Source organism: Cottoperca gobio, chromosome 9 (genome assembly GCF_900634415.1).
Source record: "Cottoperca gobio chromosome 9, fCotGob3.1, whole genome shotgun sequence".
Lineage (NCBI taxonomy): Eukaryota > Metazoa > Chordata > Actinopteri > Perciformes > Bovichtidae > Cottoperca > Cottoperca gobio.
In genome coordinates this window covers 12,918,277-12,943,323 of record NC_041363.1, presented here as the reverse complement: position 1 = coordinate 12,943,323, position 25,047 = coordinate 12,918,277, and the positions used below count along the sequence as shown (strand labels likewise).

The 25,047-nt window shown below is 40.4% G+C and overlaps 1 protein-coding gene across 1 annotated transcript; it reads left to right on the top strand.

The window, feature by feature from the left end:
- Positions 1-710: 710 nt before the first annotated feature.
- Positions 711-25,047, top strand: egflam (EGF-like, fibronectin type III and laminin G domains). Its single transcript, XM_029440121.1, is given in 25 exon segments — positions 711-810; positions 5,293-5,402; positions 6,671-6,757; positions 9,146-9,172; positions 9,389-9,506; positions 9,615-9,750; positions 12,635-12,801; positions 15,811-15,923; positions 16,009-16,256; positions 16,669-16,976; positions 17,123-17,223; positions 17,312-17,412; positions 17,661-17,805; positions 18,111-18,300; positions 19,093-19,218; positions 19,567-19,810; positions 19,904-20,015; positions 20,824-20,940; positions 21,110-21,290; positions 21,899-21,922; positions 22,136-22,214; positions 22,338-22,481; positions 23,471-23,554; positions 23,875-23,978; positions 24,072-25,047. Coding segments are annotated over 25 exon segments (3,318 nt in total). The 3' UTR covers positions 24,224-25,047.

Here is a 25,047-nt window from a genome sequence, read left to right as displayed (position 1 = left end):
CATAATCATCTGGAGAGTTGTAGTTGCATATTAATGAGTACATGGCTTTGTGGGACATTAATTAAAGGATTCATTGTTTTGCCCCCTTTGGTCATTGTTGTACACACACACACACACACACACACACACACACACACACACACAGAGTATACAGTGTCTGTTGCCTGAGCGGCTCCCCTGCTTCTGCGTCTTCATGCTCTCCATCTGTGTCCATTGTGCGGATTAGAGGCTCGTTATCCTCTTAGCTCTAAATGGCCCCACGTTCCTGCGCTGTCCATCTCATCTGCTGCCTAAGACGCGGAGTGGAGCGTGACACGAAAGCGAGATTCATGCGTAAAAATGACCATGCCCACCATTCAGTTGTTTTAGTCGTTGCACATTACGCGAGCAATTGTCGGGACTAACCCTCTCCATCGTCTGTCAGAGCGCGTGGGGCACAGTGGCTGTCTGTCCTACCGTCAATGTGTCCAGTGCACTGATCTTTTGCAGACTGTAATCTTATCAGTGTCAAACCGTAGCTGCCCCTTCCTCTCGGGCAGTTTTGTCGGACATCGGATGGCTTTTGCGCAACAATCTGGATGAAAAAAACGATTTTTATCAGACAAAACTTGTATCCTCAGAGGGGTTTGTTATATTGACAGTTACAGGCGCGTTTGAATGTGTGATACAATGAACATTTGACCGTTTTAAACTTTCGACGAGAAGAAGACATGGAATCTAAAGAAAGGAGTCTGTTATACTTACTTCTCTTTGCAATATGCACAGCCAGCGTTTGCCTTTGTGCAAGAAGATCAAATGCTCGGCGATCTGGTGAGTTTACCCACTGACCTTTATACCTCATTTGACAAGGTGCAATAATAATAATAATAATAATAATAATAATAACAACAATAATGATAATACTATATATTGAAACATTGTGGATGTGGGCAGACTTTGTGTGTGCTCATCTTTCCATTAGTTTAATTACATCAAAATCATAAAACCAGCTTTTGAACTTTGTCACGTCACAATTAAATCACTGCATGAAAAATAATATTTCAGCATTTATCCAAAGTGATCGAAGGGACCATTTTAAACTTTTAAAGACCTTTGAAGCTCTGGTTTATAGCGATAAAGGCTGGGAAATATGGACTTTGGCTGCTGGAAAACACACCATCGTCATCATCACATCCCTGTTCATAAAAGTGATTATTCTACAACAAAAGCTACAGAGCAGCATGTTACTTAGACGTTTAAAAAAGCTCCCACACCCCTGTAAGTTATCAGTCTCTCAGCAGCAGCACAAACTGCATTTTAACCATAATCCGTGAGCTACAAATTGTGCACAATAACTGTAACTGTTACACATTATATTCTCTCTTTGTCAAAGAAAGAAAAAGAGGAAAATATTCAGCTTCAGACCAACTGTACCCATCAACAAACTTGCCAATGTGCAAGTTTCTGTCGTCTCCACAGTGCCCTCTCTCTCCCCCTGTCTCTACCTTTTTTTGATATCCTGTCACCCTGAACACTTTTGCCGTCCCAGTTTCTTCACTTTCGCCCCTCTTTCCCTCTTTCCATCACTTCCTTTTTCAATCGCTGTCAGTCTCTCTGTTGTGTTTCTCTCTCACTCTTTGGGACCCACAGGCTATAGCAGGCTGACTATTACATCTGTCAGCACAGGAAACTCACCACCGTTGGGACTGCCATACAGTAGACGGCTGTAGTTCTGTCTTCATGACTTCCAGTGACATTTGTTCTTGTTTTTTTGTTTTGAGGTCTGTCAGGCTCTCCTTCTAAGGGGGGGGGGTCAACAGGGCTCGATGTCCGGATGAATCACATCAGCCTTTACACAACAAAGCTGGTAGCACTTGGGAAGAGTTAAGGTTGAATGACGTCTTTCCCCCGAGGTGGTCTTTTTTGTGGATGGTGGATTTTGACAGCTTTCTCCCCAGTTAGAATAAGCTATTGAATTATTTATAGAATCATTCAGTAGCTTTATTTCTTACCTTTACTGTAATGTAGATCTAAACATCATGCAATCAAAACAATCATGTCTTTGAAATTAAAGCAATTTCTATCATATCACTCAGTACAACACCTTATTGTTCGGTGAAAGAAAATAGATTTTTATTTTTGTATTGTTATTGCCATTTCCACCTTTATTTGACAAAGTAGAGATAGGGGGACAAAGAGGGGTAGGACACGCACCAATACCCAACGCTGCAACTGAGCCGAAGACGTCTGCTACCAAGTCTCTCCAAGACAATGAAAATCTACTTTCATGTTTCTTTCAGGAGATGACATTTCACGGTTTAAGTGTCTGATTCAATGTTTATATATCACTCCCTGAGCCATGCTGAAGAGCAGCACAACAGCTGTGTCTCAGTGGTCTCTTTTGGATGACTCAGACCTGGAAGCAGTGCTTCCACACGACTGACTCTGAAAGTGGGGATATAAAATCAGAGCGATATGTGCAGGTGCTTTGCTCTGAAAGAAGATGTCTGTGCCCGGTGACTAGCGTCCATGCCATCTCTATAGAAAGCTGCATAATTTTAGCTTCTGCGGTCAAACGAAAACTTGGGGATAGTTAAACTTTTAGCAGCTAATTGCGGCCAGAGAGCACGCGCAGTTGGACATCTTGAGCATTGTTATAGAGGATTCCTTCCCACCGGAAACTCATTAAAACGTCTCGCGCCGCAGAAAAGTGTCATTATTGCAGCAAGCTGCCTGGTGTAATTCTCAGCGCAATTAGTAATTTCAAAAGAAAACATCCCAGAGTGGTTGATCGTGGCAGTTTGATAATCTGGAAAAGGCCTATAATATATGGGTTCCTTGATGTGTTCTGCATGAGATGCTGCAGCTGTTGCTTTATTCTTTACTAAAACTGAGACCATGAAAGTGTGTGGTCTTATGACATTGTGTTCTCTTCTGGCCTTTTTTAAAACACTGCTCTCCAGTCTACATTGCAGAAGTTTGCACCTGGCATGACCTGGGAAATCTGGCCTCTCCTGGCGCATTCATGTATGGGGTGGGCAACACCCCCAATAGATTTGACCAGTCGAGTGGAGTTTCAGGGTCGTAACACAGGTGGCTGCAGCTGATGTGGCGACTGTATCCAGTAAAAAAAGGTTGAGCTGAAACTATTAGTCTTTTTTTCTGACCTTCACTCAGTAGTGCTGAGACACACGTTTGGGAAGCACCCAATGCTGTAGAGTTGTACTGGTCACAGAGTACTTCTGAATGGAAACTTAGCAATGGTTGGAAGGTTGTGTTATCACAATATTGAAACATCAAAGTTGCAGACAATTCATACTTTTTCCAATTCTTTACAACAACAAGAAATCTCAATAATTTCGTATTTCAAGTGTCCAATCCAGGCCAGTGTTGCTCAAAAGATGCAGTTTGATTACGAACAGCTTCTCTGGTTTCTGCGAGGCTACCTGGGGAGACACAGGATCAATACAGAAAACAGCCTTACCATCCAAAAAATAACCCACCAGTGTCAGGGGTTTATGTCAAGATTTTCAGGATTCGTATTCATATTTTCATTCAAATCCCTCTGAGTATTCAAATGTGTACCCAGACCTACCTTAAATCACCATTGTAAGCTGCTGTATGTTGATAGACATACAGATAATTATTTTAGAAGTCCCGTCTATATCTGCTCTAATTCTGTGAGTTCAGTTCACCCGTACGCACCCCTGGGGAGATATGGATGGTCTGGGAATTCAGCTGACATATTGAATTATCCGCTCGGATGGAAGAGCAGGGAGAAGGGTTCGAGAAAGCAGAAGAGTTCTCGAGAGGATTCGGGAGTACAGGAGGGAGATCGGCATAGGTAGTGAAAGGGAGGAGAGAAAAAGGAAAGTGGAAAAGAGCAGCTCTGTAGCTACATGAGATTTCAATTTACACTGCTAAATTGACCTTTGTTTATTCCCAATGTCAGTGTGTACCAGGGCATTCTGTCCTTTTGGCCTAGACTAGATCAGGCCATAAACAAAGTCATAAATAAAATTAATTTATGATACATATTGTTTAGCTACTGTATGCAGCATTTTCACGTCGCCTCTTCATGGTTTTAATGTAACAATCATCTAAAGGTAAATGGCATGGCATAAAGTGCATGGCTATGAGGCTATAAGGGTCCTTGTCCGCTCGTGTTTCTCCATTAAAGTCACATAATAAATATACCGCAGGTCATCAGGGGTGTTGATGATCTAAACCTCCAGAGCTATAAGAGGATTTTCAGGCCGCAGTTGGATGCTAAAGGTGCAATCACAATCTCTTGAAGTGTCACAGTAGCACCCAGGATTTAATAACTCCATGATAACTCCAGACCATGAAAATAATAACATTTGAAGCCAGAGCTATAGGTTATGTCATTTTAAATGGTCCTTTTTTTCACTCTCCAAATATGTGAAATAGGTTCTGTTCATATTATCATTAGCTGTTTGAAAAGATATTGCAACAGACTGGGTTTTGTTCAAACCTCATGCAACCATTGACAAAGCGTTCGTGTCTAATAGGCAGGCAATTTTCTTCCTTGCTTATTCTGAAAACAACTCAAATTAGTTTTCAATTTATATGCTTTCTCTCAAAAATAATCTGCACGAGGATGAAATTGTAGGGTTGAGGTTGTGAAGGTGTGTTCAAAAAGTATTTGATATTGATCAAACCTCTATTGACACCGTTGGGAGCATCAGAAACAAGCTTTAAACACAACATGGACATGCATTGCATTGATGAACGTGAGCAAACAGTTACATTTTTAGACATCCAGCATATACAGAGTAACACCATAATTCATTTAGAGTTGAGTTCCTGACCACTCGGTGAATCTTTGTCTAATATTCGCTCTCATTTTCTTGCTTAGTTTTGGGGTCCTCCAACACCAAAGGCAAACATCTGGTTTTTATTGTGATCGCCAGCTAGTCGCAAACTTTGTCTGCTTTTTGGTGCGATTAGTAGGTTTTTCAAAGCTGCCTTCGACTGCTAAGATACTATGCTGAGGAGAGTGGTGAGAGCGAACAAAGGTTGCAGGCCAGAAAACCAAAACAGAGCTAAAAAACACTAAAACACTGTGGAGTTGTGTGATCATTCTATCTGGGTTCGTCGTCACGAGCCACACCCTTCACATTTGTGAAACTGTTAATATATATATAATCGTTAATGAGATCAGCTCTAAGTGTTATTCAGTTAAATTAGGTGAGAAGCTGAGATGCTAAATAATGTCGTAATATTGTACATATCTGTATATCTTCTGTTCCCCACGCTGATTATGTCTCTGTGTGTGTTTGTATGACCCAGAGCGTCTGAGTCCTCCATTAGACATCCAGCTGGAGACAGTCAACTGCACCGCCTTTAGTGTACGATGGAAGATGCCCCGGCGACATGTTAGCACCATCACTGGATACAAGGTAATCACGGACTGTGACTTTTACATGAAATAATAACACAGATATAACAATACTGTATGTATCATTTTAGTTTCAATCTGTTTAAATGTGCCTGCTCAATTTGAGGTTATATCTGCTATATGGACATGTTCAAAACCAAGAGAAAAAGAAAACATTTAGCTTTACAAATAGCGGGCTAAAAAACATGTCCCTACATATTCCTCTCAGGAACTCAAAATGCAAAGACAGGTTTTCAACCTAGAAAACATGAAAAAACAACTTCTCAGATATGTCATAAATCATGTTTCCTCTTTTTTTCTGAGCGGATGCCTCTTTACCTCTCCAAGCCATTGAGTTGGTTCCCCCCCTTGCCTTTTTTCCAGCTTTCAAAGGGCCTGTCAAATACATTGTCCAGAAACATGGCCTTGAGGGCTAGATTGATATTTCAAAATTGCTGGTGTTTTAAAGGAACCCATTCATTGCCGGTTTTATGCTTTTTAGAAGGCAATATAGCTCTGAAAGATTTGCTCACAAATCCTTATTTTAGTGTCTTGTCAATAGATGTTTTGCTCCACTCTTGTGCTTCAAGTGCTGAAATGGGATTTGGTTTTCTTGGTAGAAACCTAATGGACATACATTTAATAATATGCAAAGGCAAGTCTTGATATTGATGTTGCATAAAGTGGACAGAATGCAAAATTGAAAATAATATAATTTTTCTTCTTTTACTCTGACATTACTTTTAAGTGCCCATCGTCCTACTGTATGCTTTTTTAATTATGTTTTGAATTAGATATAATGCCTTATCAGAACCCTATTTCCTTCCTTTCTTCCTTCCTTCCTTCCTTCCTTCCTTCCTTCCTTCCTTCCTTCCTTCCTTCCTTCCTTCCTTCCTTCCTTCCTCTTTTATGTTTGTTTTGAGTATAAACCATTAACATTAAGTGTGGATCAGTATGAGTGTTTGTGTGTGCTCTGCTTTTGACCATATGTCTGAACTAAGAGGATTAGTCAGCTACCGAGCTTCCCCACAACTCTAAGATGAACATGTGCGTTCATTTGACCAATCACTTTGAAAGATCATTAATAATCCTGTTTCCTCATAGTATTTCCTTCTAATTATGCTGTGTTTACATTGTAGAAGCCATGACTTGATAATGGAAGAGCTGAAAGGTTAACTAAATATATTGCACTGACAAAATAGGTTTGATTTTGATTGAAACAGTAAGAATCTGAGACTTTCTGACATAAAATTGTGTCTTTCTCTTTGACCATGTGTGTATGTATTTCAGGTCTTCTACACAGACATTAGGAATGGTCGTCCAATGGCTACAGCGTCTTTGATGGAGGTGCCTCTCAACTTGGACATGCTGACCACTGTGTGTACACTGACCTTTAACAGTTTGACAGCTTTCTTTCTTTGATCCAAACCTTGATCTGTCCTCTAACTTCCATGTTGACAATGTGTTAAATCCCAGCTGTTGTAGCCAACAAAATCTTTGCAGTGCTGCTTTATTGGCACACAGAAGAACATGCTTTAAAAACACCTTTACCTTAAAAAAAGAAAAGAAAAAGGTAAACATTTAGAAGATAAGGCTCACAATATTCTACATTTTTGTCAATGTCATTGAATTGATTCTACTAACAAGTATTGTCTGTGCAGCCAAAGCCTGATTCATGTTATTCCTCTGTGCCATAGAGCTCCATTGTTCTCCAAAATACTATTAAAACACATGATTGAGTCACAACGTTGCACTGAGTGACTTGTTGCTTCATTATGGTGAACATGGACCCTGTAGTTTAAAGTTGATCGAACATGCACCGTCCTGCTGCCTAAATACTAGAACACCACGGGTGAAGATATTTACAGTATATCTCAAAAGTGAGTACACCCTTTAGATTTTTGCAAATATTCTGTTATATCCTTTCAGGGGATAACATTATCCTACTGAAACTTTGATATAACTTAAAGTAGTCAGTGTGCTGCTTGAATAACAGTATAGATTTATTGTCCTTTGAAAATTACTCAGTACACAGCTGTTAATGTCTAAACAGCTGGCAACAAAAGTGAGTACACCCCATAGTGAACATGTCTAAATTGTGCCCAAAGTGTCAATATTTTGTGTGACCACCATTGTTATCTAGCACTGCTTTAACCCTCCTGGGCATGGAATTCACCAGAGCTGCACAGGTTGCTTCTGGAATCTTCTTTCCACTCCTCCACGACGACATCACGGAGCGCACGGATGTTGGACACCTTGCACTCCTCCACCTTCCTCTTGAGGATGCCCCACATGTGCTCAATTGGGTTTAGGTCTGGAGACATACTTGGCCAGTCCATCACCTTAACCTTCAGCTTCTTCAGCAAGGCCGTTGTCATCTTGGAGGTGTGTTTAGGGTCATTATCATGTTGGAAAACTGCCCTACGGCCCAGTTTCCGAAGAGAGGGGATCATGCTCTGCTGCAGGATGTCACAGTATATATTGGAATTCATGTGTCCCTCAATGAAATGCAGCTCCCCAGTGCCGGCAGCACTCATGCAGCCCCAGACCATGATGCTGCCACCACCATGCTTGACTGTAGGCAAAACACATTTGTCTTGGTACTCCTCACCAGGGTGCCGCCACACACGCCGGACACCATCTGACCCAAACAGGTTTATTTTGGTCTCAATCAGACCACAGGACATGGTTCCAGTAACTCATGTTCTTGGATTCATTGTCTTCAGCAAACTGTTTGCGGGCTTTCTTATGCATCGGTTTCAGAAGGGGCTTCTGTCTGGGGCGACGGCCATACAAACCGATTTGATGCAGTGTGCGGCGTATGGTCTGGGCACTGACAGGCTGACATCCCACTTCTGCAACCTCTGCAGCAATGCTGGAAGCACTCGCACGTCTATTTTTGGAAACCAACCTCTGGATATGACGCTGAGAACGTGGACTCAACTTCTTTGGTCGACCCTGGCGAGGCCTGTTCCGAGTGGAACCTGTCCTGGAAAACCGCTGTATGATCTTAGCCACTGTGCTGCAACTCATTTTCATGGTGTTGGCAATCTTCTTATAGCCAAGGCCATCTTTGTGAAGCGCAATAATCCTTTTTTTCAGCCGCTCAGAGAGTTCCTTGCCATGAGGTGCCATGTTGTCCAGCATTCAGAGAGAATTGTGCCCAAAACACCAAATTTAACAGCCCTGCTTATCATTTACACCTGAATCCTTGTAACACTAACGAGTCACATGACACCAGGGCGGGAAAACAACATCATTGGGCACAATTAGGACATGTTCACTATGGGGTGTACTCACTTTTGTTGCCAGCTGTTTAGACATTAACAGCTGTGTACTGAGTAATTTTCAAAGGACAATAAATCTATACTGTTATTCAAGCAGCACACTGACTACTTTAAGTTATATCAAAGTTTCAGTAGGATAATGTTATCCCCTGAAAGGATATAACAGAATATTTGCAAAAATCTAAAGGGTGTACTCACTTTTGAGATATACTGTATGTGCAAATGCACTTTTTAATGTTTTAGGTGTTAAAAATGATCGTACCCAGCTGTTTTATGAAATCATTTTCATAAAATTAAAACTATATACTTGGTGACAATGACCATTAATTCACCATCATCAAAAGATTTTATAAAACCCCTTTGTCACTTTCAATAAAAATGTAAAACTACATTACTACCAGTATGTTCGCTGTTAATATGTCTGCGCTATGATATACTCAAACATTTTTGAATACCTCTGCTCTTATTTTCTCAAAAGGGGCAATTTGACGGACAAGCGAGCTTTGTGAGTATTATTTTGTTTTTGTTTTTACTGAATTTAATCATGTCACTGCTTTCTTATTACGCTAGATTTGACTTTCTTTCCACTCTTCTTTTCTTTTCTTATTGCCTCTTGTCTTTTTTCCCTTTTTTCTCTTCCTGTAACAATCCTTGCTGATACACTCTTGCTTATTAATCCATATCTCTCTGTATCTCTAACCCCACTCCCGCATATATCTAGGATGTGGAAATCGGTAACCTTAAGATGAACACTAAGTACAGAGTCACTGTTGGAGCGTATGGTTGGGCAGGGGAAGGTAGACCCAGCATGCCCAGAGACATCAGCACTGCGCCACATGGTAAGAATATGTGAGTTGCAGGAGTCCATTCTTACAGCTGATGCTATTACTTCTACTGTAGTTTAGTTAATATCTGCCATTGAATTAAATATATTTCTGTCCAATTAGACATGTGCATGCCCCCGTCGCCCCCCACTCAGCCTGTTGTCAAGGCTGTATCTGACACAGAGCTGGCGTTGTCATGGCAGCAAGGAGAGAGCGAGGGAAGCGCACCTGTCCTTCACTTCCTGGTGGCTTACATCAGGTAAGTCGTTGAGTGATCATCCCCAAGAAAGCAGTAATGACGCTTTATTTATATTTAACAGGCCCACCCACTTTGATTGTTATTAGCCTATTAAATAGGCGTTATCAGTGATTATCGCTACTATTCTTATTAGACGGGTCAAACTGCACCAACTAAAGGCCCTGTCACACATATCCGTATGGCAGAAACGTATGCCGGCGCATACGAAATATCAGCAATAGGTTGATATAAATTAAGGGTAAGTTGTGATCGTTTGAAGGACGCAGACGTTACGCCAGACATACACAGTTCCGTATGGCAGAAACATGCCGGCGTATATGGAAATTAACTAAAAATGTGTCAGAGTCCAAATACGTCAACTTTTCCACAGTGGTGTTGTAGCTGACGTATACATAACGTATACATAATTAATTATTATACGTATGTCAAACATTGATAACATATCACTTACTTATACAAAACGTATCAGAGCGTCTGGCCAACGGAGCTGGAAAAGTCTGCATATCTTATGAAGCACACGTCGGGTAATTTTGAACATGCTCAAAACATCAGCGTTCAACAACGCACCCCAGCGTAACACAGCGTGCTCTTAACGAATACTACTTATACCTTACCTTATATCAACGTACACCAACGTGTTGCCGATATTTTGTATACGCCATATTTCTGTATATCTTATGCATTCGTTGGGCATTCGTCTGATACATTTTGTATTAGGAAGTGATGCACTATCAATAGGTTAGACATGCGTATCTGTATACGTCACTTTTCCGATCCGATAACAAGTTGGACGTATTTGGACTCTGACAAATTGTGAGCTATTTTTCGTATATGTTTCCGCCATACGGATATGTGTGACAGGGCCTTAAGGTTGTTAAAGTGAAAGTTAAAAACAACATGTTGTAAAATTGAATGAATGATTTGAACACAAACAAAACAACCTCTTTTGGTTAAGGCAACAACAGTCCTTGGTTAGGTTTAGGAAAAGATCGTGGTTTTGTTTGGGAAGTGAAATTGAAACTTTACATTGTGAACAAAAAAGACAACAAGACATTGTTGGTTTCACACGGGACGCAAATGTGAGTCTCGTGTATGTAAGTTTGTCCTGTGTCTTGTGTCTCATCCATCACTGCGACCTTCACCCCTTCTGGAGTTTCTTGCCCTTTACACTACGTCACCTAACTTCCGCCTTTGCACCTGTCAACAGTCACTACAGGTTTATGTTGTCTTCTTGTATTCCTTCTGTTGGTGATCAACCGTCTGAATAGATAATAAAACCTACTAATTTGTGAAGCAAGGTGCCTCTGACCTACATCTTTACTGATAACGTCTATTTAATAGGCTGATAACATTCAAAACGGGTGTCCGGCCTCTTGCAACCTCACCAGCACAGTGTTGCTGCCAATAATCACATTTACACACATGTTTAGGTTTATACATTTGCATGCACACTTAGTTACACACAGGTCACACACAAACACCATCACACCAGCCCATATAGACACTTACCAGGTGAAGAGCAGCCTTAAGCGGCCTCGTCATGTAGGGGAAGAACAGGCCTAAGTGAAAAGTCTTGTTTCATCACACGCTATAAAAAACATGATGGCTTCACGTTGATTTTAAACAGCTTGTTTCCAAACATGTATCTATGTGCATTAATGCGTGTGTAGCTGCGCATTCAGTGTCTCTATTCGCACCCTCTGCATACACTCATCGTTCATTACTTTGATACTGAATAAAAATATCAAATTTACACTGAATTTCGTGAGGCCTTTGCTGGTCTGCTCAATCTAACCATTTGTGTTTTGACATGAGGATCTGTTGGGACTCGAGAAAGAAGGAATTTCATTATCTGTCTAGTAGTGTCCAGCCACACACACACACACACACACACACACACACACACACACACACACACACACACACACACACACACACACACACATGAAGGACCTCCAATGTCTAGACAAGTCCTCAGGCTACAATGTCAAGGAAGTCCAAAATGATTCTCTTCTCCTCTGATTGCCAGACATCAATACATAAAAGCCGGCATCGTTTTAAAATGAGAATATAAGAAAAAGAAAAGAAAGTTGTCAAGACATAAAAGGAAACAAGCTTCAACAACACAACAGTGTTGCCCTTCGTGGTGCAGTCAACACCCTGAGACTGAGCAAAGAGAGAGAGACAAAGAGAAAGAGACAGAGGCAGGGAAACTGTCACTTACTGTGACATAGTAGACATGAATCAGTGTCTGTTTTTGCATGCAGGGGCATTTTCCACACACAAGGGCCATCTCAGAGGCAAATATTTCTCCCCTTACATCAAAAGAGGCTTTGCTGAAGAGAGACATTGATTGGTGGTGAAGATGACTCTATTCAACAGATAGTTGTGGCTCCAGGCGCCCAGAATCTGCACACAAATATGACATCTGGAGATGGAAGCTGGAGATGATAGGCAGAGAAACTAAAGTTCAGCAGTTCATCATTTTGTTTTTTTGCTCTATTTTTCAAAACAGAGCTTTGATTAAAGCAGGAAACAAAGCTTTAAGACCTAAAGGGACTCAAAAATAGTAACATCTCTCTCTTAACCACTTGCTTGTTTTGTAACTTTGAATTAGTCAAAGCTACCGTCTCTAGTAATTGTAATATTTGCAATCACGTCAGGCAGGAGGAACACAATGAAGTGAAAGATCGCCTCAGAATTTTTAAGCATCCCTCTCAAAAACATATCATCCTTAAAACCGTTACTTGATGTTTTGAGAATGATCATTTTTGTCAAATAAATATGTTTGTTTGTGAAATGTCACTGGTGGAAACGTCTATAATTGCAAAATGTTGTCAACAAAAACCTTCATACTAAATGTTGTGTGATTTGTCATCCACAGGCCAGAAATGGACACGGAGTGGACATATATCCGTGAGCCCATTGAGACTAACTCCATGGTTATGAAGGGATTGTTACCGGAAACAGAGTACCAGTTTGTTGTCAGGGCGGCCAACTTGCACGGAGTTAGCCCACCCAGCAACATCAACAACCCTGTGCGCACTCTCGGTAAGGATGGATGTTGATCTTCCAGCCAACGTGTTGTGCTGTGACGGACAGGAAAGCTCAGGCTCCCTCATTAGTCTGCTTTCAACCACATTTCAAAACAAAGTCAGTTTCAGTTTAGTTTTAACAATACACCCACAAAACAAGTTATCCTCACAATAGAACATTTATGTTCAGCCACAATGAATAAATCCCAACATTATTGTGGCAGTATTTCCTCACAGTTCTGTGAAGCAATGATGTATTTCAACGTTTCTTTCAATTACAGTAGAGGCTTTGTTTATAGAGAGCACCAACATGTACAAATGATCATTAGAACTTCATTCTGTACTGCATAACTTTATTATAGCAACATATTTAATCGTTCTTCTCCTACCAGATCCTTGTCTGAATGGAACATTTGAAGCTGATCATTTACGTTTATTCTTGCTGTTATAAAAGTCTCATCACATTTTATTTCACAATATAATATTCAGAGATTTTGCCATTTTGGATATGCTTTTTCCAAATTTCTTTACCAGTTTTGTTGAACTCAGGTTCAGAATGTTTTTTAATGTAGGACAGCACCTGGCAGTGTGTCAGTGGAGCCTCAGATGATGTTGAGCAACAGAGTCATTTACTTTATTATTTTTGATGTAGTCGGCTGGTGGTGGTGGGGATGGGGGAGGGGGACGATCAGGACAGATTGATATTAAAACACACGCACACGCACATGCACACACACACACACACACACACACACACACACACACACACACACACACACACACACACACAAACACACACACACACACACACATACATGCAATAAAAGCAATGTATTAATGGATCGAGGACCATGACATTACACAATTTACTTACAGATGTGTGGGCATAATATTACGCTTGTGTGTCAGTGAATGTTGGTGTATGTCAGCCTTTAGCAGCAATGTCAATACATGACTATTAAAATCAAACGGCCATGTAGACACAATCACATTATCCAGACTTTTTTCTCTGACCTACAGACCTCACTGCTGACCATGCTTGCAACGGCTTCTGCTTCACACGCTATGTAAGCTGTCAAACTGTTGTAAACTGCTCTGATTGAATTAAGTGACCTAAGTCCTGCTTGAGTGCTCAGAGACATAGAGACAGAGCTACAAATACAGACAGGAAGAGAGGTAATATTAGAAACACCTAGTTAAGAATATTTGTCAATGAAAGTTATATGAAACAAGATACAATGAGCCAGTTAGACAGACACAGAGGGACAGACGGACAGAAACGAAGCGACAGAGAAGCGTGGTTTCTTAGCAGGGGATAAAAGCGGGTTACGCTGGAGTCTCATCAGACAGGATTAAGGACGGGATGCCAGACCCCTTCTCTGCCCATCTACACCCCTGATGGATGCACACACACACACACACACACACACACACACACACACACACACACACACACACACACACACACACACACACACACACACACTCAATACACCGCTGCTTGAGTGAACAGTGGGGGGGGCTTGACTGACTGACATACTTTTCTTGTCGCTCTCTCTGTGACAGTTCTTGTTCAGTGTGTGTGTGTGTGTGTGTGCGTGTGTGTTTATAGCGGTTGAAAACAGGGTATGGACTGAGGGGGATTGTTACACAACAGAAGATTAGTTTGCTGAGGGCTTTTTTGGGCATCCCCCCTCCCTGTATGCCAGCACTCAGTATTCAGGATTTAATGTTATTAGGCTTCGCTAATTAGGTCTTTGGCATTCTGATTTAACAGTCAAGCTTCTATGAGATCTTTGATTTTTTTTAACAGTTTACTATGTTGTATAATTGGTCTTGTATCAATCTACAACTACAAAATATATTTGAGTTCCCTAACTTGCCTAACAGCACAGTACACTTACAGTATTTGAGACTGTAGATGGGGAGGTGGAGGAGCAAGAAGACAAGAGGGAGGGGATGTTGTTATGTAAGCTAAGATTAGGCTTTGTCAAGGTAGAGTGGATGGCAAGGGACGCGAACACACACGCAATCGTTTTCCTTCTTTTTGTACTTTATTTTGTACAGTAGAAAGGAATATGAGCTTCAAAATTCTTTATTTCTATTCAGTTAAATGTACAATATACATAATGTAGATTTGACATATTATATTAAATCGTCCAACATATACGTACCAAATATATAAGATAAGATAATACAAGATAAGATAGGATAAGAGAGGATAAGATAAGATAAGATAAGATAAGATAAGATAAGACGAGATAAGATCCACTCCACTTAGCAGCATATATAAATAATAATTTAAAAAAGTAAATATACATATATATATATATATATATTTATATAAGTTGTAAGTTGTATTTCTGAAGGTGTAAGTTTATATTTGAATACAGGAATAACTCATTTATCTTAACCAAAACTCAACTTGTATTCAACTAACAATGTATATTGGAAAAACGACTGATTAATTAAGGACTTTTATTGGCAGGAATATTTTTGCAGCTGCAGTTACAGTACCCAACCAAAGAAATTGGTTTCATGCTATGCTCACAGTATTCACTGTCTGGCTTTTTCTTTGTACACTTTGAGCTGCCGTTCTGTATCGAGGAGACACGTTTCAGTACGTGGTGCAGCAGCCTGGGTACAGGCGAACAGGTAGACCCGCTGGGCCAGAAGCTGTTACTACTATTTAATGTGTGTGTCCGAGCATCAGTGAAATGTTGTCACATTCCCCAGCCTGTGATCATTCATCATATGAAAGCAGTCATAACTACAGAGGACCCAGGCCCCCCTTCTTCAATCTCTCCATCTGTGCAACTTTCATATGACTTGGACACCATTGTTGTCATCATCATTTTGTGACCAGAGTTGAACATATTTACTAACGGCTGACTTGTGTGTGTCATCATTCAACCAACTTTGTTTGACCCTTCAACCTGCAGTCATCGTGTATTTTTTCATTAAAGAATGAAACCTTTAAAAGCATGTAATAAACATCATGTATCTTTATTGACAATATGAACAGGTTCATCAGATGTTGGCAGTGGTGATTACGGCCGTTACATCACAGACTCAAGAGACAAAGATGAAGATGGTTTCGACATCGATGACTCTGATTATGATATCTTTATTGAGGAGGTGGGTTATTACGTACCACAGCTGGACAGGGATCCTTAAACATTTTAGACGTATTTAATCTTGTCAATTATTTTCCTCTTCCTAGTTGAAGCCATTTCCAGGTATCAATCAGGACAACAGGAAGTCCCAGCTCCGTTCACGCCCTGATCGGCCATCTGGTCGGAACGTTGTTTACCGTATGAACACCATCACTCCTCCCAACGTTACTGCTCCTCCAGCTTCTTTCACCCCGTCATCCATTTTCCAAGTTTTCACAGATTTGGTTTTCTCAACCACCTCAGAGCCCAGTACCAATACTGACACCACAACTACTGCCCCACCTACCACTACTAGGTAAGATACACAACCTTAATTTACCTTGATAATCTGTTTTAGATTGATAAAGATGTACCACTTTTTATCAGCAACTGGAGGTGGTAATGGCCACTCTTTTAAGGGGAAAGTTTCCTTATGTTTCCTCATGGAGGGAAAAAACAGGGTTATAAAGATTTCTTTTTTTATCTCAACAAAATCGTGATTGTCATTGCGATTCATCTTGCTCTTTGATTCCTTGATTGCTAATTTTTTATACTCTTTCACTTAATTATTTGATAATGGATGATAGATGCTAATCAATTTAAGGTGCTATTCTGATTGTGATGTACTGCATTTCATTAACTGCTGCAAATCTAGGACGGCCAAGCTACCACTGCATTTGTGTGAACATTTGTATTGTTTCCCTGAAACACAGGAACGTATCTTTCAGTTTCTGTCCTGTTACAAAATTGCATTTGAAAGTGAAGCATAGTTATAGCTAAACCACTGACTACGTACTGGAAACAACACTAAACTTGTTTATCTTTCTTCCTCTTCTGATCCACCTTAGCATTACTTTACCCACCACCACTACCATCCCAACCATGTCCCCCTGGAAAGGTGAGGTACCTCGTGTGTACGACCTGACCTGCGATGATACTGTGTGCCCCCCCGACAGCTTCTGTCTCAGCGATTACGACGGCGGAGGCTCACGCTGCCACTGTAACCTCGGATGGAGAGGGGAAAATTGCTCTGAGGGTGAGAGAGGTGTAGTTGGGTTCAAGCTTTAGTAAAAGTGTGGTCATGGGACAGCTGAAGAGACAGCTCTAAATTGTGTAGCACTAACCACTTTTGTACCTCCAAACATAAATTTATCATGACTTTTTTCTTTGTTCCTCTTCAAGTGGTATCGGTGAACTTTCCCCGGTTCCATGGTTACTCCCACATGACCTTTGAACCCTTGAAGAACTCTTACCAGACATTTCAGATCACTTTGGAGTTCAAGGTAAAGCACCATGTGTTATATTTTTACCTCTTATTTTTGTATTTGAAAAGGGTGAAGAGAGCTTAGAAACAGTTCCTCTGTGATACAGGCAGACTCTGAGGATGGCTTGTTGCTTTACTGTGGAGAGAATGAACACGGACGTGGAGACTTTACCTCTTTGGCTCTGGTGAGAGGCAAGCTGCACTACAGGTGAAGAAAACAATGACTCACTTAGTAAAAAGAATAGAAGAATTTAGAGCAAGTTTACAAGACTCAATCACTGAAGAAACATGTGTTTAGATTCTTCAAAAGCATCAAGAGGCAAACTGATAGACTGCTTGTAGAAACCATCTTATGGCTGGTGATATCTGTAATACTGTATTTCCATTTGATTTAATTGTGCAGCCATAATGTCAGCATTATGTAACAACTGGATATTTGATCTGTTTTTCCTTCAGGTTTAACTGTGGTACAGGAGCAGCTCAAATAGTCAGTGACAGTCGCATTGTTGTCGGTCAGTGGCACATGGTCACCGTCTTCAGAGATGGCATGAGTGGCTGGCTGCGTATCGACAACGACACCCCCATATCCGGACGCTCAGAGGTAACAATAATACAAGCAGATGATAAGATAAAGACTCATATATCTATTGCTTCTAGTCAATATCTTGGTTTGCATTAGGACTATATATATCAAATAGGTTTTCTGTGCATAAATGTATCTCGTCAAAGTATAGTACGTCTTAAAAAATGGAAAAGCTAATCATTTTAATATTGTGGTTTAGATGAATTTCGTATGAGACATTGCTGACAATATTTATTTTCAGTCCTTTTGGGTAGTGGACCAACCTTAAAGTGTTTATTACAGTAATAACACACATTTTGTTCTCTTCGCTCTTTGATCTTCAGGGCCAGTACACTAAGATCACTTTCCGCTCCCCGCTTTATGTGGGCGGATCCCCGAGTGCTTATTGGCTGGTCAGGGCAACGGGGACAAATCGTGGCTTTCTTGGCTGCATCCAGAGTCTGACCGTCAACAACAAGGCTACCGACATCAGACCCTGGCCTCTGGGCAGAGCTCTGAGTGGAGCTGATATAGGTGAGGAAGCATACAGTATGTGCGTGAGTACAAAGTACAATGAGTACTGACGCTTCCAGCGGTATATGATTCTTACACATGTTACCCATAATGCACTGGTTCTCCTCTCTGGTTTTTCGTGCTTAGACAAGTAGTTTAGGAGCAGCTGTGCCTCTCTGGAAGGAAACCACTTATTTTGGACTTTGTGTTAATGGGGCTCTATTTGAATTTAGATGGCAGTATTTATCCATCGCTCAGTTTGGTGCTATTGTCATTTCACTTTATCTGAGAAAAGAGAGCAAAGCACGACAGCTAGAAAGTACCTGACAGTTGCAATGAAGTTAATATTAGCAAAGAAAAAAGCTGGATATTATATGTAGTCAGCACTTTCGATGAAAAGTTTGTCCTGATCAGGAAGAAAATAGCCTTTTAATAATTAGGTTTTAACCAATTTGTAACTTAACCCTTGTATTATGTTGAAAAAAAATGACGTTAATTATGTTTAGGGTCATATTGACCCTTACTGTACCAGGTAAAACCAATAAGAACTGAAATTTAGATCATATGGACATTAGAAAAGGGACATACAATACATTTTTTTATTCATCATCCAACAATCCAACACTATATTTAACAATTCTTTACATAACATTTTTCCCTCATCACACTTTTTTTTAAATAAATTTAACTTTTTTCTTAAAATATTCTCCTCACATTCTCAATGCTCTCCACATGATGGGCAGAATGTGACTGTGTGCTTTCTGCAGATGTCATTCTTGCATTTCACACAATTCACGCAGTTCTCGCCACCAGGTGAGTGCAGCGACAGCGTGTGTGACCTGGTCAGCTGTGCCAATGGCGGAGTCTGCTTTGCAAACCGTGCTGATGGCTTCATCTGCCTGTGTCCGCTCGGCTTCAAGGGAGCACTTTGTGAAGAGAGTAAGTCAACTCTATTTTCTTTTGACTCACACCTACAAAGAAAACACACACCTGTCTTGTCTACAAGAGTACACATTTTGTACCGCTGTGAAAGTAAAACGTTAAGTGTAATATGAAGGAAAATTGTTGGAGATGAAGATTGTTATGTTTTAAATAAAGGCAGAGGGATCGATCGTGTGTAAAACCAGGTTTCACACATTATAACCCTCCATTTTCTCTTCCTCCTCCCAATGTCCTTTCTTTCTATTTTCTTCTGTACTCATCAAATTCTTCTTCTTCCTCTTCACTCCTTCATCTGTCTTTTATTCCTGCTCTTTTCTTTTCATCGCTTCTCTCCCAACTCTTCAGCTTTCTCACTGTCCTCGCCTCTCTTCAATGAGACGGTGTTTTCGTACGCTGTCATCCCGTGGCCTCAGTCCTTTCAGAGTTATCTGTCTTTCATGGAGTTTGAGCTGACGTTTCGGCCGTCGATGCCCGACGGGACGCTGCTGTACAGTGATGACGCAGGTAGCGGAGACTTCCTGGCTATCAACCTGGTGGACGGATATGTAGAGTTCCGATTTGACTGCGGCTCTGGAGGAGCTACAATAAGGTTTTAAATACATGCACTCTCATACCATTCTCTGTCTCATTCACTTTCTCATTATATGTTCTAACTCGATGGACTATATTGTGTGTGCTACAGGAGTGAAGAGAAGATCAGTCTGGGCACATGGCATGAGCTGAGGGTGTCTCGCACAGCAAAGAGCGGTATCCTTCAGGTGGACAGCCAGAGGCCACTAGAAGGAATCGCTGAGGTATTTTGTTTCTGGATTGCGTTAAGCTGCATTATGTCATTTATTTTACCACAAGAGGGCAGAAAAACATCACAAACTCAGCAACAGTGTCTATGGAAATGGAAATGGAAATGGAAATTAAAGATTTTTGAATCCTCTTTTAATGGTCACACACATGTACACAGCACAGCACACACAGTCCAATGTAGACTCTGCATTTAAAGCATCCTAGTATTAGGAGCAGTGGGCAGCTGTTATATTATCAGTGTCCGGGGAGCAGTGTGGGGGTCCAGTGCCTTGCTCAAGGACACCTCGGCAGTGCCCAGGATGTGGACTGGTACCTCTCAAAGTACCAGTCCACACTCCATCTGTAACACTTAATTACACATTCAGAAGATGCAAAGCAACATGGGTGTCCCATTGGAGTCACCTGCTGAATGTCAGCCCAACACGCCTATTTCTTACCTCTGATATGTGCTTTAATGTTTTCTTCTATTTATTTGACAAAGATGTCACTTATGTTAAACTGGCACTTAAACATTGATTTTCTTATTTACCATAATGTTACAACAAAAAATGTTTTATTTTACAGTAGGTTATGATATAAACTTTTACTATTCCTTCATCTGCACAAGTGCATTTATACGGATCAAACAGGACAAGATGATGAAGAGAAAAGACTAGATTGAGATTAAACTTTCTAAATGGCACTTTTATTGATAAAGGAAAACATATATGACGTTAATCTTAATTAATATATGTGTTTATATGGCATAACTAGATTCATTTATAAAAAGCTGGTATAATTCACTCATGATTTACTCTTCAGGGAGCTTTCACTCAGATCAACTGCAGTTCACCCCTTTATATTGGCGGAGTACCCGAATACGATAAAACCAAGAGGGCGGCGGGTGTGATAAAGCCCTTCACTGGAATTATTCAGAAGGTAATCCACTTTGTTTTTTGAATTGGTGATGTAATTATTTTGATATTCATTTAAAATCTGGTAAAGAGTAACTTGCTAACTAACTATAACTAGTGTCTACTTGAATTTGTATACCTTCTCTTGCCTCATCTTCCTCCTCCTCTCTGTCTGTTTCTTTTCACCTCCCTAGTTGATACTTAATGACCGCACCATCCCGATAATAACTGGCTCCGCTGGTGGAGTTAATGTAGCAAATTCAGCGCACCCATGTGTGGAAAGTCCCTGTGCCAACGGAGGGACCTGCAGGCCGAAGTGGGACAGTTATGAGTGTGACTGCCCCCTAGGATACGATGGGAGGCACTGCCAGAAAGGTCAGTTGTTTAATCATTTCTAACATTTTACAGAACTGGCTGTTCAAGCGTATGTCCGGGGTCTTTTTTTATTCTGTAAATATACCATACTTACTGTGAGTAATGAAGTCACAACATAACGTGCAAGTGGTTAAGTTCAAACACATCCCAAAGGTTGATGGGACAATACACTGACTAAATGTAGGAGAAGAAATTACATTTCACAGTTTGGTGCTTTGTGATTAGAGAACATCAAACACAAAAAGGTATCAGATTATGCACATCACTGAAAGCAATGTGTGGTTTAAAAACTGTATTATTATTGTAAAATTAAACTAAAATAATATACATTAAGATGGTACACTCAATGGTTTGTGCATTCACTAAAGACGAAGAACAGACATTGCAATTAACTATCCTTTAAAAAATATAAAGAAATTGATGATGACATGTTTTTGTTTCTGTTTCTGTGTAATATTTGGCTTTAATCATGTTGCATGATTGTTCCTCTTCTGTGGGATTAATTGTGTTTTCAGTAATCATGTAATGTTCTATAAAATGATATATTGGACGACCTAATCCCTTAAACCTATCTATGATTTCTCTGTTTTAATGCTTTCATTGTACAGAGTGTGGGAATTACTGTTTGAACAGTAAGTTTTCTTCAATGAATTCAAAACGCAGATATTAACAACCTGCACATCATAATAATCATAAACCTAGCATTACCCTGCACAATACATAAATCTCTTTCCCCCTCATACATTTCTCCTAACAGAATCATGTTTTAGTCTTCTAGCTTAGTTACATGCTGATGCTGCCACCTTGTGATGTTATGAAGTAAATACAATGTTTTCTCTGCCCAGCTGTGACTGAAGCCATTGAGATCCCTCAGTTCATTGGCCGAAGTTACCTGACATATGACAACAGAGATATCCTGAAAAGGTCGGTAGTTAGATGATCGTGAATGTGAATTGTGAATAAAAAATGTTATGTTGTTTTAATGGCGTTTGTTGCTGTCACAGCAAAAGTCCTTTTCCGGAAAGTTACTTTTCCGTTATGTTTTAGGTTGTCTGGTTCAAGGACCAACCTTTTCATGCGTTTTAAGAGTACAGCCAAGGATGGCCTGTTGTTATGGCGAGGAGACAGTCCAATGAGACCCAACAGCGACTTCTTGTCCATGGGGCTTCAGGATGGTGCATTAATCTTCAGGTATTTGTTCACGTGTTTGTTTAAAACATGAGGGACTATTAAAACAGTTATGTAAATGTATCTACTCATTCCTAGTGAAATATCTGTGCTAAAAATAACAATTTTTAGTACAAGTCCTTCTTGCCACATGGGTGCTCTTCCCCCGTCGTTTTGACAAAACAGGAGCTAGGGGGAAAAGGGCAGATTTCAGCAAGAGAAGAAAGTTAGTGTAAGAAGAGGTTGATGATGATGATAACAGACGCTTATCCCACCAGGAGAGCTAAGCACCCAGTAGAGGCAGAGCTAAAAATAGACCTGAAGGCTGGGGCAGGACCATGACCTGGAAAAGGTGATAAATGTAACAAATGTGAACCCACTGCACTAGGTCTCTCTCTCCTTTATGTTATTTTGATCTAAACTAAGTTTTATGAACTAAACCCCACCACCAGCCCTCTTTTGACTGGGGGGAAACTGAATTTTCCATGAAACCTATGGCTGATACATGCAGTATGTTACATCTTAAACAGATGAATACTGAAAACAACCTTGTATGTCACATGGTAAAACGCTGTTTTTCCCCAATATTTTGGCTGTTGTTGTTTTTTAATGGAGGATTATTAACACATACAGCCACACACTTCAAGTTCTAAGCTTAATTTTGATGTATATAGTATAGGTTGTGAGGGTTTTAAAGAAATGCAGCTGCCCCACATCAGGCTCCAAAAATACACACTCTCGCTGCAACAAACAGAGCTGCTAATTATTATGCAGAAGGACGTCATTCAATAATGTGTGGTAAATGAAACGACTAGTTAGTGAATTTAAAGTCTTGTGTTGCAAACAGAACAGGCCTTTTTATCGTTTCGTCATCCACAATGATTAGAATTGATTTGAAGAAATATCTGTTTCCATCGGATTATTTGTGCTTTCCCGAGAAACGGATACAGGTACATCCTTACACTGCACCCTTTGTAACTAGCTGAACTCCTTGTGATTCCTTGTCGTTCTAGTTATAACCTGGGCAGTGGTGCAACTAACATTTCTGTCAACGGGACCTTCACCGATGGCAAGTGGCACAGAGTCAAAGCTGTGAGGTAAGCTCTAAAAATGTCACTTTATGAAAACATCCTGTCATATAGATGTCCACTAAGGTGAGCACAACATCTGTGGCTATGTTTTACTTTCATTTAACAACACAGACAATATGAACATGGTGATAAGAACATATTAGCAAACAGTTGCCCATTTACACATCCAGCAGACACAGTGCAACATATGTGTTTATTTAGAGTTGTAGAGTAAACAGTAAATTAAAAAAACTGCAGATTTATGTGAACAAACAATAAAAGAATAAGTTTAAATGAGTTTCTCTAATCAAGTAGGTTTACTGATAAGCTTTGCATTATCTCTTCAGGGATGGCCAGTCAGGGAAGCTGACAGTGGATGACTATGGAGCAAAAACTGGCAGGACACCTGGAAAGATGAGACAACTCAACATCAACGGACCCTTATATGTTGGTAGGTGGTGCTCACAACTCATAATCTCAGTGCTGTATATCTACTGGAGACAATCATTTTATTGTCTGCTTTTCTATTTTCCTCCCTCTGAAGGTGGCATGAAGGAGATAGCCCTTCACACAAACAGACAGTACATCGGAGGCTTGGTGGGCTGTGTGTCCCACTTCACACTCTCCACTGATTATCACTTAGCACTGGTGGAGGATGCTGCTGACGGCAAGAACATCAACACCTGCTCCAACTAGAAAATGGCTTCAATACGTGAAGGTCCGTTTTCAGCAACATTTTCAGCTGGAGCAAACACCTCGACCAGCTGAAAACTGACTAAAACAATTACATTTTGGTCCACCAATTCAACTTTGTATAAACTCAAAGTACAACTTGTTGATGAATTGCTCTGAAAAACAGTTCCGACACATGGCAACCACAAAAACGACCAGAGGATATTACAAAGCACAAGTACTCTGTGGAAGGAGAGAAACAGCTTAGCGTTATGTGTTATGAAGGTCTATGAAGGACAATTTCTATACATGGGATGATCCCAATCTTATCTTGTTTTTTCTACTGTTAATCCCTATTTGATTGCTGGAAGAACCAAGTGATTCGAGGGATCAAGAGTCGTCATACGTTTTTCATGAACCTGACCTAGAGCAGCTAGCAGAGATAAACTTCTTTGTAGAGGATTTTGGTTTTGGTCCTAGAGGATTTCTGTTTGTTGTTGTGACATTTGTATTCTTGTTCGTGACGTATAATCAGTCTGTAGACTCCATTGATTGATTGTCAGTTTTTTATTTTTTAAAGGTTGCTAGTTTTGAACGGGGGAAGATGTCATCTGCACACAATATTTAACCTTTATAAGCTCTTCTTTTAGCTTACATGCTCCTTTATTTGGAACTCTCAGATAGTCACATGAAAGTCTGATGTTGACACGGTGAAGCAGCCAAAATCCTGGAATAATTGTGCGTGACAGACTTTTACTATCATCTGACACAAACCACCGCCCTGCAGACTGCAGCCCTCGAGTTGAGCTTCTGTTTCACAACAAAGAAAATAAATAATTTCTCTTATT